Consider the following 18,875-nt stretch of genomic DNA (forward strand, 5'->3'; position numbering starts at 1 on the left):
GCTGCCATTCTGTCATTACGGTGTGTTCACACCGAACGCGACAGACACGACCAAAACGTGCCAGCTTGACGCGTGCACATTCGCACCTCAACGTTTGTCCAACGCGAATTACTTGTGGAAATGTTGGAGGAAGTAGTGCCAGATGGTATGTTTGCAAGATGGCAGCTGTTGATCTAGTGTTTGAATAGAGAGTCTCCCTTTTCTATTTACTGTGGAGAGCAGAGCAGCGGCGTAAAGGACGTCCTCGCCGTACCTGGGTCCATCAAGTCCTCCAGAAGCGTGAGCAGTTTGGTGAGTTTCACCACTTGCTCCAGGAGCTGCGCCTGGATGACGGCCACTTTCAGCGATACCACTGTCTTTCCCTGGCCCAGTTTGAGGAGCTGCTGTCCCACGGCGGTCCAAGCATCGCCCGCCTAGACAACAACTACAGGCGCTCAATCCCACCTGCAGAGCGCCTGTCCATCTGCTTGAGGTTAGTAAAAGTGTTTAATACAGTAGTCCTTTATTGATACCTTTGCTAATATATGCTAAACCATCTGTTTATACACTGCTAACATGGATGTGGTATGCTATCAGTGTTTACTGATAGCAAACTGTGGTATGGAGACGACTGTTTATAATATTTCTAGTGATACTCGAAAGGTCTCATCAAGTCCCGATTTAATTCGATTTATGCTGTTATCAGTGTTTGAATGATAGCATGGCTGTGGTGTCATATCAATGTATGCTCTCAGTGTTTGCTGATATCAAACTGTGGTATGAGGACCACTGTTGGTAATCTTTGTAGTGATACTCAGAAGGTCTATCTTATAAAGCCTTCTTTTTAAAAAATCTTTTAGACCTGGTTAAACCCTAACCCCCAGTTGAATATTTGTATATAATCCCTGCAGCTGTCAGACTCTATAACAGGGGTCACTAGCCTTTCTTAAAACTGAGAGGCATATGGTCACCTGCTCATCCCAGTGAGCTGAACTGGTGCTCAGCAAGTTTTCTGCTATTGTTGTGGTTCTGATGACTCAATTTCCTTTCTCCATCGCTCTCACTCATGTGTATGTGTGCCAATTATGCCTTGTGTTTTAGAGGTGGCCCTTCCTGCTTGCCACTGCCAGTTGCACCTGGGATGTTTAACTCACCTGTGAGAAGCTGGAGTACAACAGTTGTTTGACGCCTGGTTGTTAAACTGGAAATCGTTGTAGAATTGGGTCTTCAATAAAAACATGTTTGTCGTCTTTGGCTTTTTGTTCCTTTCTGCGCAGGAAACCAGACCTTGCGAGTGAGTACCCTGACACGGTTATTTGTAGAGAGAATGAAAGGAAGCTGTGTCTGAGCATCGAGTGGTAATTGTTTTAATGAAAAACAAACTATCAGGACAAAAACAATCAACCCAATCACTGATCAGTGAGATTTAATTCCACCAAGTAAAAACACTCCAAAGAAACGTTTGCTTCTCTCACTTCAGTTAATCATTTATTGAACAATAATCCAGTTATTGATCTGTGAATGAATGAACTAATGGATGTTAAATGTCAGTTACTAATTGTAATTATGCAGATCCCTTATACCACAGATGATTTTCCTTAAACTGAAAATTAGATAAAATTTCAGTTGTGCCTTCAAACACTTTCACGTTAACACACATGTTTATGTTTACACATTGTTTTTCATGTGGTCATGTGCTTTTGTGGACTGGGTTTCCCTAAAACAAACTTTGTGGTTGCATGTCATTGAAGACTTTGCTGATGCTGTCATAACCATGGAAACCACACTTCCTGCCAGCAACCCTGCAGCCAAAGGTTAGGGCATCTTGCAAACTTCCACCTATAGACAGAAAACATTGATCTTTTAAATTAATCAGTCCTCAGGTGTTACTGATTTATTTTATTTAAAAGTAAAGGGGAATTAAAGGGCATTACTATGTGTTAACAGACCTCTCTGCATTGAATCATATCTGTTATTAATCTCTGTCTCTCTTCCACAGCATGTCTTTATCCTGTCTTCCTTCTCTCACCCCAACCAATCACAGCAGATGGCCCCGCCCCTCACTGAGCCTTGTTCTGCCGGAGGTTTCTTCCTGTTAAAAGGGAGTTTTTCCTTCCCACTGTTGCCAAAGTGCTTGCTCATAGGGGGTCATAGGGGGTTTTTCTCTGTATGTATTATTGTAGGGTCTACCTTACAATATAAAACACCTTGAGACTGTTGTTGTGATTTGGTGCTGTATAAATCAAAGTTAATTAAAGGGAAGTTTAATTAACAGTTTTAATTTAATTAACAGTCTTATTGTGATGGTCCTGTGTTGAAATGTTTCCATCTCATCTTTTCCTCCGTGGGGTCATGGGAGCAGGTCACCGACTAATCAGAACGGTCGTGATTGGGTTCCTGGCTGCTCCAGTCTGCATGCCAAAATAGGACCCCAAGTCGCATAGCTTGTGGATAGAAAACTGTCTGTCCATGGGTGGATGAGGCATGTTGTATAAAGTTTTGAGTGCTCAAGTAGCGTAGAAAAGGATTATATAAGAGCCAATCCATGTACACTTACAACAACGGATATATGTTAAAACAGGTTTTGTTCTGGCGTGTATCAGGATCAGCACTTTATTAATAAAGCTATTTGCTACAGAATACTGAGGTTTTGCTGGCTTCCTGCTACATAGATGTTTAAAAGTCTCACCCTTGGACAGTGTGTAGATGACAGCAGCGTTGAAGGTGTCCCCAGCTCCAAGCGTATCAACGAGACTTTCAGGAGGAAATGCATCAGAATGAATGATCACACCATCAGGACCCAAAGCATCAGCTCCTTTTTCTGCCCAGGCACAGATCAGGATGGCCCTGAGGAAGGATGGCGTCATATTTTTATTTCTATGGTTGTTACTAATGTTACACTGCTGACCTGTGACCGCTCACCCCTGTTTGACTCGACTGTAAAGTCCTTTCAGGGCAGCTTCAGCTGACTCAAACCCAAAATCACGAGCAACGTCCTTACTGACAAACACCTAAAGACATGAAACCGCGATGAATTTGCAACACGTGACAGAAAACATGCAATAACATTTTGTCTGATAGAGTGGGCAGTTTATGTTCTCCTGGTTCTGGCACAGAAGCTCTCACCACATCGCCATGAGGAAACAGCTGGTACAGCGGCTCTCTGGTCTTCTCTATCTCCACGGAAATGGTGATCTTCTGTTGCTGTGGCAACATGCTGTTATATCGCTCTACCTGCTGGATCATCTTCACCTGCTCCTCTGCGTTTCGGCCCTACAGGAGTTAAAGTGTGACAGCAAACAAACAAGATTTATGAGACAAAACAGTTTCCAGTGGGTTAGAGTGCGCTTTTGTTTAATGAATTAATCATCATTGATCAATTTCAAATTAATGTTGTTGTTTTTTAAGTCTTCTGGTGAAAATATTGTTTCTAAATGAGCACAAACCTCTGAGGAGTGCAGGCTGGAAAGGTGTTAAGATGGTGACAGGTGTTTTCTGATTGGTTACTCATCATTAACAGGTTGTGTTTATGATCTTAATTTAAAATTCTGATTACCAATGTCAGTTTAATACTAGGTTGGGTTGGCTCGTTTACTGGACTTTACTCACCTCCCAGTGGATCCACTTGAACTGATGAAGGTGAACTTTTGAAAAATCCTCTGCTGTGACATCTGGAAGGTTCCTGACAGACAGGAATTGAGGTCAGAGCTTATGGTCCTTTAAAACAACCACTTCCATCTCTTCAAAACTCAGGTCAAACCATTTTTTCTGGATTCTCCCTGCATTTAGCAGATTCATGTTAACCTTCCTATCACATCATTATGACACCAAACCAGCAGGACTGGTAAACTGCTCTGCTGTATAAAATTCATGGAACAACCACAGAGCAGGTGCAGCCTATCAGACAGCAAGCTACTATACAGGGAGTGCAGAATTATTAGGCAAATGAGTATTTTGTCCACATCATCCTCTTCATGCATGTTGTCTTACTCCAAGCTGTATAGGCTCGAAAGCCTACTACCAATTAAGCATATTAGGTGATGTGCATCTCTGTAATGAGAAGGGGTGTGGTCTAATGACATCAACACCCTATATCAGGTGTGCATAATTATTAGGCAACGTCCTTTCCTTTGGCAAAATGGGTCAAAAGAAGGACTTGACAGGCTCAGAAAAGTCAAAAATAGTGAGATATCTTGCAGAGGGATGCAGCAGTCTCAAAATTGCAAAGCTGATCATCGAACAATCAAGCGTTTCATTCAAAATAGTCAACAGGGTCGCAAGAAGTGTGTGGAAAAACCAAGGCACCAAATAACTGCCCATGAACTGAGAAAAGTCAAGCGTGCAGCTGCCAAGATGCCACTTGCCACCAGTTTGGCCATATTTCAGAGCTGCAACATCACTGGAGTGCCCAAAAGCACAAGGTGTGCAATACTCAGAGACATGGCCAAGGTAAGAAAGGCTGAAAGACGACCACCACTGAACAAGACACACAAGCTGAAACGTCAAGACTGGGCCAAGAAATATCTCAAGACTGGTTTTTCTAAGGTTTTATGGACTGATGAAATGAGAGTGAGTCTTGATGGGCCAGATGGATGGGCCCGTGGCTGGATTGGTAAAGGGCAGAGAGCTCCAGTCCGACTCAGACGCCAGCAAGGTGGAGGTGGAGTACTGGTTTGGGCTGGTATCATCAAAGATGAGCTTGTGGGGCCTTTTCGGGTTGAGGATGGAGTCAAGCTCAACTCCCAGTCCTACTGCCAGTTTCTGGAAGACACCTTCTTCAAGCAGCGGTACAGGAAGAAGTCTGCATCCTTCAAGAAAAACATGATTTTCATGCAGGACAATGCTCCATCACACGCGTCCAAGTACTCCACAGCGTGGCTGCAAGAAAGGGTATAAAAGAAGACAAACTGATGACATAGCCTCCTTGTTCACCTGATCTGAACCCCATTGAGAACCTGTGGTCCATCATCAAATGTGAGATTTACAAGGAGAGAAAACAGTACACCTCTCTGAACAGTGTCTGGGAGGCTGTGGTTGCTGCTGCACGCAATGTTGATGGTGAACAGATCAAAACACTGACAGAATCCATGGATGGCAGGCTTTTGAGTGTCCTTGCAAAGAAAGGTGGCTATATTGGTCGCTGATTTGTTTTTGTTTTGTTTTTGAATATCAGAAATGTATATTTGTGAATGTGGAGATGTTATATTGGTTTCACTGGTAAAAATAAATAATTGAAATGGGTATATATTTGTTTTTTGTTAAGTTGCCTAATAATTATGCACAGTAATAGTCACCTGCACAGACAGATATCCCCCTAAAATAGCTAAAACTAAAAACAAACTAAAAACTACTTCCTTTTTTTTTTTTTTTTTTTCTGCCTGTCCCATTTGGTTCTTTAGCCATCAGAATTGTTGTCTGAAGACCAACAAGGATACCCAATGGATTTACTTTGCCAAATGGATCATCGTGGCATTGCCGTATTGGTCCATTTGGTCAATCTTTGTTTTTATTATTTATTATATTTTATTTTCAGATGTTACAGACGGGACAGACATGAGTGAGGGATAGGAGAGGGAGAAAGAAAGAGGAAGGAAAGGAAAAACAGAAGGGGAGAGGGACAGTGAGAAAGGGGGGGAGAAAAAAAATAAAAATCTCCTGGATCACCTGTTGAGAGAAGAATAGAAAACAAGCAAAAAAGACAAAAAACAACAACAACAAAGCAACATACTAAACACTACAAACTAAAAACTACTTCCAAAAACATTCAGCTTTGATATTAATGAGTTTTTTGGGTTCATTGAGAACATGGTTGTTGTTCAATAATACAATTATTCCTCAAAAATACAACTTGCCTAATAATTCTGCACTCCCTGTAAAGCTGACTGTGTTGCCATCCACCAGTCAGTCACAGAGGCCCCACCTTTATAATGCAAACTTTTAGTCTTAATACAGTTGAAACAGGTGAATTATAGAAACATCCTCCTATAGAGACTTTCAATTCAGTTTTATTCACATAGCGTCAAATCACGACAACAGTCGCCTGAAGGCGCTTTATATTGTAAGGTACACCCTACAATAATACATACAGAGAAAAATCCAGCAATCATATGACCCCCTATGAGCAAGCACTTTGGCGACAGTGGGAAGGAAAAACTCCCTTTTAACAGGAAGAAACCTCTGGCAGAACAAGGCTCAGGGAGGGGCGGGGCCATCTGCTGTGACCAGTTGGGGTGAGAGAAGGAAGACAGGATAAAGACATGCTGTGGAGGACAGACGGAGATTAATAACAGCAGCCTATGTCTATTGCAGCATAACTAAGGGAGGATTCAGGGTCACCTGGTCCAGCCCTAACTATATGCTTTAGCAAAAAGGAAAGTTTGAAGCCTAATCTTGAAAGTAGAGATAGTGTCTGTCTCCTGAATCCAAACTGGAAGCTGGTTCCACAGAAGAGGGGCCTGAAAACTGAAGGCTCTGCCTCCCATTCTACTTTTAAATACTGTAGGATTCAAGATTCAAGATTTTTATTTGCCATTTGTGCACAGGACCAACAGTCCATGCACATTGGAATTCTTGTGCAGAGCTCTCCAGGTCAAGTTACACTTTTTATAAGATAAAGACAAGATGTTTTTTTTCTTTGTTTCTTTTTCTTTTTGAGTGGGCTCACTTTGCTACTCTGATGGACTTCTGCAGTTCGTAGTGGGCTCTCTTATACTCCATCTGATCTCCTGCCTTGAAGGCCTCCCTCCTCTCCCTTATTTCCAGTTTAATGTCTCCATTAAGCCAGGGTTTTTGGCCTTGGAACCTGCGCACAGTCCTGGGAGGGGTACAAATACACGTACACCAGTTTATGTAGTCGCTTACAGTCTCTGTGTATTCGTGGATATTGTTAGCTGTTCCTTTGAAGATGCTCCAGTCTGTAGTCTCTAAGCAGCTCTGCCCAGCAGACTGGCTTTTGCACTGTCAGTCCAGGTATTAATAGGCCTGACTGTGACTGGTTTTGTCTTGAGCTTTTTGTTATATATGGGTTTTAGCCAGATTGCCAGGTGATTAAACTTTCTGAAATTAGGTTTTTGTTCAGCTGAGAAGGCATTTCTGATCTTGCTGTAACAGTGATCCAGTATTTTATTTCCTGTGGTGGGGAAGGTTACAAACTGATGTAGTTTAGGCATGTACACTGCACACAATGATGCACTGCAGTTCTCTGGGCAAATAGCAAGGCCTTTATCAAAGTCAGAAATTCCACATTTTCAGAGCAGGATTTTGAAATGATCTTACAGTCAGTACACCACGATTGTTTGATGAGGGCGGCCATTCCTCCGCCGCGTATCTTGCCACTGCCCGGAGCACTTCGCCCGCTCTGAAGACCCCGTAGCCATCTGGTGTTATCGGGTGTTCTCTCCCCCAGCCAGTATTTTGCAAAAACACAGTATGGAGCACTCCTGACGTTTGCGTGGAAATTCGAGCATGGAGTTTGTCTATTTTATTTTCCAAAGACTGAACATTGGCAAGGAGTATGACCGGGAGGGTTAACCTTCTTTTGCTAACCAAGCGCCTTCGGTCAGCTCTAATGGCTGCACTGAGGTCTAGCAGAGAGGCGTGTAAGACTACAACTCTGCTTCCTGGTCCCAACTCTGGATAGTCATATTTTGGGGGGTTTAATAAATTTGGGCAGATTTCCAGAAATGAGAGCTGCTCCATCCAAAGTGGGATGGATGCCGTCTCTCCTAACAAGACCAGGTTTCCTCCAGAAGGTTTGCCAATTATCTATGAAGCCCACATCGTTTCTGGGACACCACTCAGACAACCAGCAATTTAAGGAGAACATGCGGCTAAACATGTCACTCCTGGTCTGATTGGGGAGGGGACCAGAGAAAACTACAGAGTCTGACATTGTTTTGGCAAAGTTACGCACCGATTCAACATTGATTTTGGTGACCTCGGAATTACGTAAACGGGTGTCATTACTGCTGAAGTGAATTACAATTTTACTGAATTCATGTTTACATTTAGCCAGCAGTTTTAAATTTCCCTCAATGTTGCCTGCTCTGGCCCCTGGAAGACAAAATAGACCGAAACAATTTTTGTATTTGCTGTAAACGTGTTTATATCTGCTGAGGGGAATGCTGGATTACAGGCAGAGGTGGATGGTGTGATAAACTTTCACTCTTGTACATTTACAATAATTTAAAGAGCTTGGAAAGAAAACCGTGTGGACTTCTTTACGTTTCTCAACACGTCTCACCTCTCATCCGAGATGCCTCTTCAGTTCTAAGAGCAATTGGTGATTTTTAAGACCTATTGGTAGTGTCCCTAAGAGGGTGATGGACCCACTGTTGATCATCTACGCAATCACATGAGCCAAGATGAAAAATGAGCATGGGTCACCATCAGCCAAGGTCTTGGGTGAACCCATTGTGAGACCTTGCCCCACCCTATCATGTCACAATAATGAATTCATTAGTTTTGTTGCAGGTCAGTTTCAAAATGTTGTCAAAATAAAAATACACTGAGAACTCAGCCTCTTTAAAAAAAAAGAAAAAAAAAAGGCCTGTTGCCCTTACTGTTGCAGGCCAGAGTGAAAATAATCCCTAGTGTTAAAAAGCTGAGGAAACTTGGAGGACAAAAAAAGAACTGTTCAGAGAAGATGAACAGTATCTGAAAGTCACGTCCTTAAGTAAGGGGAAAAAAGCAAAGACCTGACAGATAATCTGGAACTTCAGCTGATCATCTACTGTCATTAAAGTCTCATTAGAAATGGCCTCAGTGGAAGGGCAACTGTCAGGAAATTATTCTCAATGAAGAAACACAGGAGGAATGGCCAAGGCATGAAAATTACATAAGAGCTGGACTGAAAATCAGAGGAACAGGTCTGATGGAGCGATGGATCCACATCATGGTCAGTATGTACGAGGAGGTCAGGAGGTCAGACAGTCAGAGTCTGCAGCCATCTGAGGCACGAAGGAGGCTCTGTCATGGTTTCAGCTGCAGGTTAGTCAGTGGTGTTTCAGATCTTTGATAAACTGATGAGTTATAAACTTAGAAAAGTTCCATCAGAGACAGATGGAAGATGGCGTGGCCACGTCCGGACGCCTTCCTGACTGCTCCACACAGACTATGCACTTTTTTAGCTGCTTAATTATTTATTGCTTTGTTTTACATTCCAAAATCTTATGGTTTTATAGTTTACGACAGCAGATCGCTCCTCAACATCTGTAACAAGTTTGCACATGTAGTCTTAGATACTTTTAAACCCGATCTGTCCTGGCTGACCGAGATACTAAGCGGCGCGTGAAACAACAAAGGACAGGATGCTCACCCGAGTCGAAGAACAAAGCAGCGCTGGAGGAAATGTGCTGGCTCCATACAGGCGGGACTAAAAAGCTGTTTCACACCCGGCCTTTGGAAAGTCTGACCACAACGCCATCTTCCTCATTCCTTAGTATAAACAAAATATATGGAGGGATGAAGTAACCACGAAGAAGGTGAAACGCTGGTCTGCCCAATCAGAAGCTATGCTACAGGACGCACTCAACGACGTAGACTGGAACATGTTCAGAGCATGTGCAGTCAACATCAACGAGTTAACGGAAGTAGCAGTTAGCTTCGCTAGCATATTAGCGGAGGAGATCATCCCCCACTGCAAGAGTTGTGTCATTCCCGAACCAGAGACCATGGGTGGGCAGATCGAACTGCACAACAGTAAACACCAGGACTGCCACCTACAACACCGGTCTTACCACTGGGGATATGAGCGCCTACAAAGCTGCTTCATATGGTGTGCGGCACGTGGTGAGGGATGCCAAATGCTGGTAGCGGGAGCACGTGGAGTCTCGCTTTCACCAGGGCAACACAAGAATCATGTGGCATGGACTACGCACCATCACGGACTACAAAGCCATAGATACTGCACTGATCAACGCTGATTCTGCATTCACCAACGAGCCGAATGAGTTCTACACTCGTTTCGAGGTTTGCCAGGTGGCTAATGCTAACTACTGCCTGACAACTGAGGACGGTGACATCATCAGAGAGAGAAAGAGAGAGACCAGTGATCAGCATTGCGGAGCATCTGAGTGGGGCTGAAGAGCGTGAACACAAGGAAAGCAGCGGGGCCAGACGGCATCACCGGCCGTCTGCTGTGCTGACCAGCTAGTAGGTGTGTTCACTTCCATCTTCAACGAGTTCCTGGCTAAGTCTGTGGTCCCCACATGCTTCAAGAGATCCACCATCATCCCTGTGCCCAAGAACAACAAGCCCTCATTCCTGAATGACTACCGGCCAGTTGCACTGACTTCGGTGGTTATGAAGGTGATCGAGAGGCTGCTGAAGAACATCATCTCCTCCTCCATCGCAGACACCACAGATCCGCTCCAGTTCGCCTACAGATCCAACAGATCCACAGAGGACGCCATCGCCCACGTCCTGCACACCACACTCAGCCACGTGGACAAGAAACAGGGTAACTATGTGAGAATGCTGTTTGTTGATTACAGTTCAGTGTTTAACACAATAGTGCCCTGCAGACTGTTCAAAAAGCTGAGGGATCTGGGACTCAACAGTCGTATGAGTGCATGGGTGTTGGACTTCCTCACTGGCAGAACTCAGGTGGTGAGGGTGGGTAGGTGTGTCTCTGACAACATCACCATCAACACCGGAGCGTCACAGGGGCGTGTCCTCTCGCCACTGCTCTACTCCCACTTCAGACTGTGTGGCCACCCATGGCTCCAACACCATTGCGAAGTTTGCTGACGACACAGTGGTGTTGGGCGCCGTCTCCAACAACGATGAGGCGGCCTACATGGATGAAGTGAAGAATCTGGCATCGTGGTGCCAGGACAACCACCTCTAGCTCAACCAAGGAGCTGGTGTTGGACTTCAGGAGTCAGCACAGAGACCACAAGCCCATTATCATCAGGAGCTCCAGTGGAGAGGGTGCAGTCCTTCAAGTATCTTGGTGTCCACATCTCCTCAGACCTGACATGGTCTGCACACATTCAGGTCCAGTCCAAAAAGGCTAGGCAGCGCCTGTACCACCTACGACAACTGAAGGAGTTCAGAGCGGGGAGAGCCTTGCTTTCCCCGCCTCCTAGAGCCCGCATTTTTGGTGTACTGTAAGTTATCTTTTTCGCTTTATTAATATTTATAATGTTTTAACCTTCAGCCTTTCGGGTTGTGCCTACTATGCCTGGTGTATTATTGGTTAGTTATGTCACCCGCCTGTTAGTATATTTTATTTGTATTTTGTATTTGTATTTATTATTGCTCTAACTCTGTGAAGCACTTTGGCATACCTGTGGTTTTTTTTAAAATGTGCTATATAAATAAAATTGTACTGTATTGTACACAGGCGCTGTGGAGAGCATCCTCACAGAGAACATCACATCCTAGTATGGGAACCGCTTTGTCAAGGCCAAAAAGCTCTTCAGAGAGTGAGCCGTACGGCAAAACACTGCTGCAGGGCTGCTGTCCCCTCCTTACAGGACATTTACATGAGGAGATGCTGGTCCAGAGCAGCTCAGATACTGAAGGACTCGTCCCATCCCAGGAACAGTTCCAACTTCTGCAATCAGGCAGAAGGTTCCACACCATCCAGGCAAAAACAGAGAGACTCAAGAGGAGCTTCTTTCCCCAGGCCATCCTGGTGTTAAATCAGGACATGCCCCCCACTCACAGCATCCATAAGTGACTGAGACAGGACTTTTTCTTACCATATCCTCATATCATGCCTGATCTTTCTTGCCACACTACGGCACAAGACACTTCAGCATCCCTCTCGCACAATGTACATTCTCAATTTTTCAACTTAAATTTCCAGATTGTTTTATTTTATTTAAATTTACTTAATTATATAATTCACTCAATAATAATGGATTGGATTTATATAGCGCTTTTCAAGGCACCCAAAGCGCTTTACAATGCCACTATTCATTCACTCTCACATTCACACACTGGTGGAGGCAGCTACAGTTGTAGCCACAGCTGCCCTGGGGCAGACTGACAGAAGCCAGGCTGCCATATCGCACCATCGGCCCCTCTGGCCATCACCAGTAGGCAAGTAGGGTAAAGAGTCTTGCCCAAGGACACAACGACCAGGACAGAGAGCCCGGGGATCGAACCGGCGACCTTCCGGTTACAGAGACGCTTCCAAACCCCCTGAGCCATGGTCGCCCCATTTACTGCATGTAAGGTCTTCCTTGCACATATTTACTTACTGTGTATAATGTTTTCTTTTTGCACAGCCCAGGAGCGTTTTCAGGACACATTTCACTGTGTGTTGTACTTGTATAATTATGCATGTGACAAATAAAGAATCTTGAATCTTGATCCAGCATGCAGTAATATCTGCCCAAACACACTGGCAGTGCAATAAAATGGATACCTGGATAGGAAAACTCACAGTGGAATCGTGGCTATGTTTGCACAGTTTTCAATAAATCACTCCACTCATTTCGTATTTTCCTACAACAATGTAAAAAAATTTCACCATTAAACCATGAATATCTCTTATATTCAGGCCTTTGTCCCTCAGTGCCCACCAGTGTTGGTCGAGTTACTTGAAAAAAGTAATCAGTAACTAATTACTGATTACTTCCCCCAAAAAGTAATCCTGTTACTTTACTGATTACTTATTTTCAAAAGTAATTAATTACTTAGTTACTTTTTAAAAACACGATTTACAACCTGAATAGGTAATAAGGCGATAGATCTTTCAGCCCAATTCTACTTTCTGCCTAATCCATCATATAAAATGTAATCAAACGGAAAAGGCTCTTTTTAAAATTTGTTTTATTAGTTTTAATCTTTTAACTTTATGCATCAAGCAAAGATTTAATTATCTGCAACATTCTCTGACTGGAAGAAATTTGTTTAACATTTAAACCTATTTTCTGCACATTCCAGCACATAAAATAAATTTTTTTTTTTGTGTTTACACTCAGTCTTTCAAATAGGTGCAAGTAAAAAGTGGGGTAGGCGGATGTTTGCCCTGGTGCAGGTGTGTCTCAGCGGTCAGTGAAAGAATCCGCGAGTTTGTCTGTGAATTTCCTTCCCATTCACTGGTAGCGTACTCAGTGCTTGCTCGGATGTTTAGGGTTTTTTTTCGCTGTAAAAAGAAGTTTTCTTCCCACGCAGTGAACAGCAGAAGCTAATGTTTTTGTCACTTTTTACAGAATTAAACTCAAAGTAAGGTCAGTACTTCCACGCTTTAAATGCTGCGCGGTCATACTCGCTCCCAGACTCGATATATTATCCATTCTTGATCTGCACACAGCTGTTGCCACGAACGTTGCACTCGCTTACATCATTGTCATGAGACACCCTCGCAAAAAAATCACGGTTTTAGTAACACAGTAACGTGGGGTGCTTACGGGAAAGTAACGGTAATCTAATTACCTTTTTTGCAATAGTAATCCCTTACTTTACTCGTTACTTGAAAAAAGTAATCGAATTACAGTAACGCGCTACTGCCCATCTCTGGTGCCCACTGTAGAAAAGCATACTTTCGTGTTTATTGCAACAAGACGCCATATTAGGCTTCAAGTGTGATCAACAACACCTGCACAGTTTTGCTTATCTTTGCTTATTCTATTTATAGTGGAAGAAAACCCATACAGATTGACTTTTGATTAATAAACTTGTTTATACTTTGGGAGAAATTAAATAATTTATGATGAATTATCCCTAGAAACCACTGCAGAGCTAACAGAAAAGTTTGTGACAAGGCTCAGCGAGAAAAAGGAAGCTGCTTTATAAACAGTTTACCTGCCTGAAGGTTTTACTGACTGCTTCACGCTTTTCTTTTGCTCACCTAACATTCGATGTGGATATCTCAACCAGGACGTTTTTTAACAGAAACTGGAAATGAATGAGCTACAGTGGTTGTTGAGGTCAAAACGAAAAGAATACCAACATCATCAGTTTCCTCTACGCGACCTTCACACAAACTGCTCTAGGAAACTCCTTTAAAGAGTTTGGTCCACTTTTTCCAACTTCGCCTCTGACCTGATAAAAAGTCATCTGTTATTCACCTCATCTGATTGGTGGAGCCATTGCTCTGCAGTGGCTCATGTGCCCAGTTGTCATTAGACCAGATTTAGGCTGACATTTAGGTTTTCATGCTTCCTGATGACAGATTCTCTAAACTCATCAGTGTATTTGTTTCATCCACCTTCAGCAGCCAATGGATGGAGCTTAGAGTCTGAGAGGGCGTGGTGCAATCCAATCAGTAAAGCTTCACCTGAACCACTGATGGGTTTGTTCAGGTGACCAGAAAGAGAATCAAAAGAAACGGGAAAGATTCTGCAGAATTTTATTTAAAAATGTATTTTTGACAAAGGGAAGACTGATTATTTCACTGCGGTGCTGATTAGCCGGGCATAATGTCAGAAATAACACACTGATCAAACAGGCTGGAAGAAAACCTCGATCATTGTAATAATCATTATTAATTAATATCTAACGTGAGCTGTGAAAATCGCAGCTCTTCGACGACCTGATGCCTTACGTATCGGAGAGAACGACGGTTCGAGTTCCAGTGGATGGACAAACCACACAACAAGCACATGGAGTTTGACCTTCGACCTGCAAAACCACCGCTGACACATCGATGTCCCGCTGCGAGAAGTCAGCCATGATGAAACTGACAGAAAGACAGACAGGAAAGATCATGTCCCCTCGAAAATAAAACTCTGGCAGAAACCCGAACTCTGACTGGCAGAAGGGGAGGGGCGGAGCTCCTCTATGATGACCCTGAAACAGATGCCGTTAGTGACACAAACACACCTGTTCATGTGCAGGATAGTGCGACTTCCTGTGCTGGTGTTGCTGATGACCATGGAGGCTGGAAGGAAGCACTGAGGGTGCTCAGACAGCAGAGACACATCGATGCAGTACTTCTGAAAATCTTCCAAAATAAAACTACAGACAGGTAACTGTTTACACTGACTTGGCTTCCTGAAACACAGATCCTCCACATGGCAGACAGAAAAATTAAAGTCAGAGGTGGTAACAAGTATGTTAGTAATGCACTTTCTGACTGGATGTTAAATAAAGATGATAAATCTCCTGTTTTTAGTGCTCAGGTGAAACTGCTGGGGAACAAAGAGCTGCCTTTTTTTTACCCTTTGAAGAGCACTTTGTAAATGTGAGCACCAGAGGAGTTTCCCCCTTTGTACTTCACCACAGCTTCAAACATCAAGAACCATCTCCACACCTTTAACCTGCTCTGATGTGGTATTGCTGTCACCCTGCCAGGCTGGCAGCATGGACGCCTAGGTCTGTTAACGTGATAATTTCAGAATCAGGCATCGTAAGATTTTAAAATTCATATCTCGCGTGCATTTGCTAAAATTCTCTAACAAGTTTGAATCTCAGGTTAAGGTAAGAGGTCCAGTTTCCTCATGAATGTAAAAAGAAGGGAAGTCACTTTCAAACTGATGCCACTGGTGCAGTTATTAAACATCGTGAACGCTTTCCAGTCTCACCGACTTGATATCGAGGTTAAAGTATGAGGTGAAGTTGAATGAATTTTGTCAATGCAATAAGAAGGAATCAACTTCGAATTTTTTAATTTTCATCACACAAACACCAAATTAAAGACTGGTGGCTGCCAGTATCATTTTTCTTTATACTGCTAAAAATTAAAGCAATACTTTTTAATCAGAATACAGTCAGTTAAACAACTGAGCAGATAAATATCCCAGATAAGTAGCAGAAAGTCTTTTATTTCAGTAGGTTGATAATGTTCATTTCTGTGTATGTGTGTGTAGAATCTCCAAAATACCACAGTTTCAGTAAAAAACTGTGGTATTAACAGTCTGGATTCTGCCCTCAAACATTGATGACTGTGTATTTCTTGTATTTCTGAACAAATGGATTTATTGATGAGCATTTGAAAAGGACTCACTTGGCCACAGGACCAGCTGACAAGGAGCCCATGAAGGCACAGGGCGCTCCGAGCAGCGACAGCACTGTGCATGAGTTTGAAGCATTTCCTCCCCGCTGCCAACGCTGCGACAGACATCTGTAGGTACAAAGTAATGACATCATCCATCAGAGGGGCAATCATTAATTTTCAATACTGATAGAATAGAATAAGAATAAGAATAGAATTCAACTTTGTTGTCATTGCACATGCACAGGTACAGGGCAACGAAATGCAGTTTGCATCCATCCAGAAGTGCTTTAGCCATGATATAGATATATTACAATATATATTAGCAATAATATAGATATGTAAGTATATTACAGAAATGGGTCTATTATGGTATGTTATAATGTACATGGTATGAAGTATGTTATGAATATTCTATAACTATAAGTATGTACAGGCTGTAGTGAGTACAAACTATGTACAGGCTATGAACAGGATATAAATATGAAAAACTATACAGAATATGAAATAAATAACTTTACAGAAATCTGAGATATACAGCTATACAGAAATGTGAACTATGCAAGTTGTAAACAGTTGTAGGATTAAAAATTATCGAATGTACAGAATGATTATTTACACAGAGCTACACAGTAGTGCAGTTAAGGTAAGTGAGGGTGTGGATAATTTCTACAGAGGCTATATAAAGTGCTAGTGGTTGTGAGTGGTGGTTCAGTCCATGTTATTATTGTGTGTTTGAGGGTACAGTTGTCCATTGTGTGTGTATGTAGGTGGTTGTGTGTGTGTGTATGGTCAGTCCATGAGTTTAACGTGGGTCAGATGTCAGGAGGCAGAGTTCAGGAGTCTGACAGCTGTGGGGAAGAAGCTGTTCCGGTACCTGATGGTCTTAGTCTGATGGCAGGAGTGATGAAAGGCTTCATGGAGTCAAACATTACACACAGAAACAAAAAGAAGCTGCTAACGTTAAAGTCAAAGGAGTGTGTTTCTCATCGCCAATGAGAAACAAGCACCAGTGCATCACAAACAAAGTCATTGTGGCAGAGCAGTGGGTTCACAATGTCAGGGGAGCCTCACGCACACAGCTGTTCCCCAAGGCCTAATCATGTCGTCCCTATGAGTAGGATCTCAGAGAAGTGAGGTGTGTGCTATACAGGAGAAGTGAGGAGCACTGAGCTGGAGAGAGTGGGGCTGAAAAGCCTGCCACTCAGTATGCTGTATGCTGTTTTACACATATAAAAACGTTCATGTGCTGGAGAAACTGTCAGCCTGCAATCCTTGCTACAGTTATCGACCACACTTAAAAGCAAAGGGTTGGGGGACAGCTGGGTCATAGTCAGGTTAGTGCCAGGGCCTCAGCCAGGAAAACTTAGATAATAGAAGATCAGGCCGCTTGGCCTCATTCACACGAGTGAAGAGAACAGGAGAACCAGTGATGCTAATGTCCTCATGTTAGGAGAGAGGTAAAAGATGAATTCTCTTCTTCAGATTAGTGACACCCCTGTTTGTGGGGTTAGGGCTTGTTGCAGCACCAAGGAGATGCATTTACATCATATTCTGGCCTTTTCATTTTTAAAATAAAAAAATAAATGGAGTATCAAATGTCGATAGTGTTGCACTGAAATCTGTTACGTAATGAAAGTGTGACCTTTGCCCACACGTTGACCTAAAAAAACTGCCAACCACGACACCTAAACATCACCAAAACCTCTTACCCGTAAACCCCTAATCCTGACTGTATACAATGTCACAGTAAATCAATTTTTAGAGATCCACTTCTCTAAACAGCTGGTTCAACATAAGCTGTACCAACCTGGAGAGTTAGCTTGCATATTAACATATTAACCTGCTCTCAGCTTTAGCCTGCATACTAACCTGCTGTCAGAATTGGCCTGCAGGCTAACCTGCTATCAGCTTTAGCCTGCAGGCTAACCTGCTGTCAGAATTAGCCTTGATGCTAACCTGTCAGAGTTAGCGTGCATACTAACCTGCTGTCAGCTTTAGCCTGCAGGCTAACCTGCTGTCAGCTTTAGCCTGCAGCTTAACCTGCTGTGAGAGTTAGCCTGGATGCTAACCTGCTGTCAGTGTCTTCTTCAGGGTATTTGTTCACCACGTTGATGATGTCGAGACACACCAGCCCCACACACAGAATCTTCTTCTGCTGTTCCATGCTGGTCCACACAATGACAGACACACACACTCTCTGTGATCCGAGGGTGTTAGAAACGCACACTCAGGTGGACTTTGAAACACTTCCTCCCATGATTCCCTCAGAGTAGTGATGCGCGAATTATGAACGAATCGTTCAATACTCGAGAATCACTTTACTGACTCATGAATCATGATTCACAAGCCCAACTGACTCACTGACTCATCCCTGTTGCTGTTAGCAGCAATGTATCTAGCTTATAATTAAAATTGTGGAGAAAAACAACATCCAGTATCTTAACAAAAAATTTTCTGCTCTGAACTGGAAGAAAAAACCCTGAGTAGAAGCTCACATCAAGAAAATAGCTCCTCGGTTCACAGTAGCATCGCTCTGCTAACATGCTAACAGCACATTTGAGCTACTCACCCCCTCCCTTCCTGTGCCGAATCGTAAGCGTAAGCGAATCACTCAGGACTCACTAACCCCCTCCCTCCTGGCTCACAGCTTCTTCTTCTTCTTGGTTGGCAACCAATGTTAAGGCGCATTAACGCCCCCTGGCTCACATTTCAGTGGACATTTAGATGAGAAAATATATATTTAACGCATTTAAGGAAAATACTAATAAAATAAAAATAAACAAAATAAATGTTTATTTAGCAATTTTGATAGGAAATTGCTTAATTTTAGAAATGTTTTTGCTCTTTTTTTTCTCTATAAAATAGTTGTTTTCTTTTAGAATCATTCATCTTAGCAGTAGGATTTACATGAAAAGAGAAACAAATTAAGTTTGAGTGAAAATGTACATTTTTTGCACTCTCTGGTCAACTGACTCAGTGAATCAAATGACTCAAAAAACAC

The 18,875-nt window shown here is 42.9% G+C and overlaps 1 protein-coding gene across 3 annotated transcripts; it reads right to left on the bottom strand.

Moving 5' to 3' along the window:
* Positions 1–1,330: 1,330 nt before the first annotated feature.
* Positions 1,331–18,411, bottom strand: khk (ketohexokinase). 3 transcript variants are annotated; one of them, XM_085275401.1, is made up of 9 exons: positions 17,944–18,411; positions 15,884–16,000; positions 14,761–14,895; positions 14,483–14,617; positions 3,589–3,661; positions 3,106–3,252; positions 2,902–2,990; positions 2,669–2,826; positions 1,331–1,818 (listed from the first exon to the last, which is right to left on the bottom strand). In XM_085275401.1, exons 1-9 carry the CDS (start codon positions 18,036–18,038, stop codon positions 1,697–1,699), a joined length of 1,071 nt encoding a protein of 356 aa, XP_085131527.1. In that variant the 5' UTR covers positions 18,039–18,411; the 3' UTR covers positions 1,331–1,696. The 3 variants fall into 3 exon arrangements, with proteins under 3 accessions (XP_085131527.1, XP_085131529.1, XP_085131528.1); XM_085275403.1 differs by lacking the exon at positions 14,483–14,617 and having other exon boundaries at positions 17,944–18,194; XM_085275402.1 differs by lacking the exon at positions 14,761–14,895 and having other exon boundaries at positions 17,944–18,186.
* Positions 18,412–18,875: the final 464 nt, after the last annotated feature.

This window comes from Mchenga conophoros, linkage group LG5, assembly GCF_057382185.1.
Source record: "Mchenga conophoros isolate Kocher_MC1m ecotype Shallow Benthic linkage group LG5, M_conophoros_male_GT1.1, whole genome shotgun sequence".
In the NCBI taxonomy this organism is placed as follows: Eukaryota; Metazoa; Chordata; class Actinopteri; order Cichliformes; family Cichlidae; genus Mchenga; species Mchenga conophoros.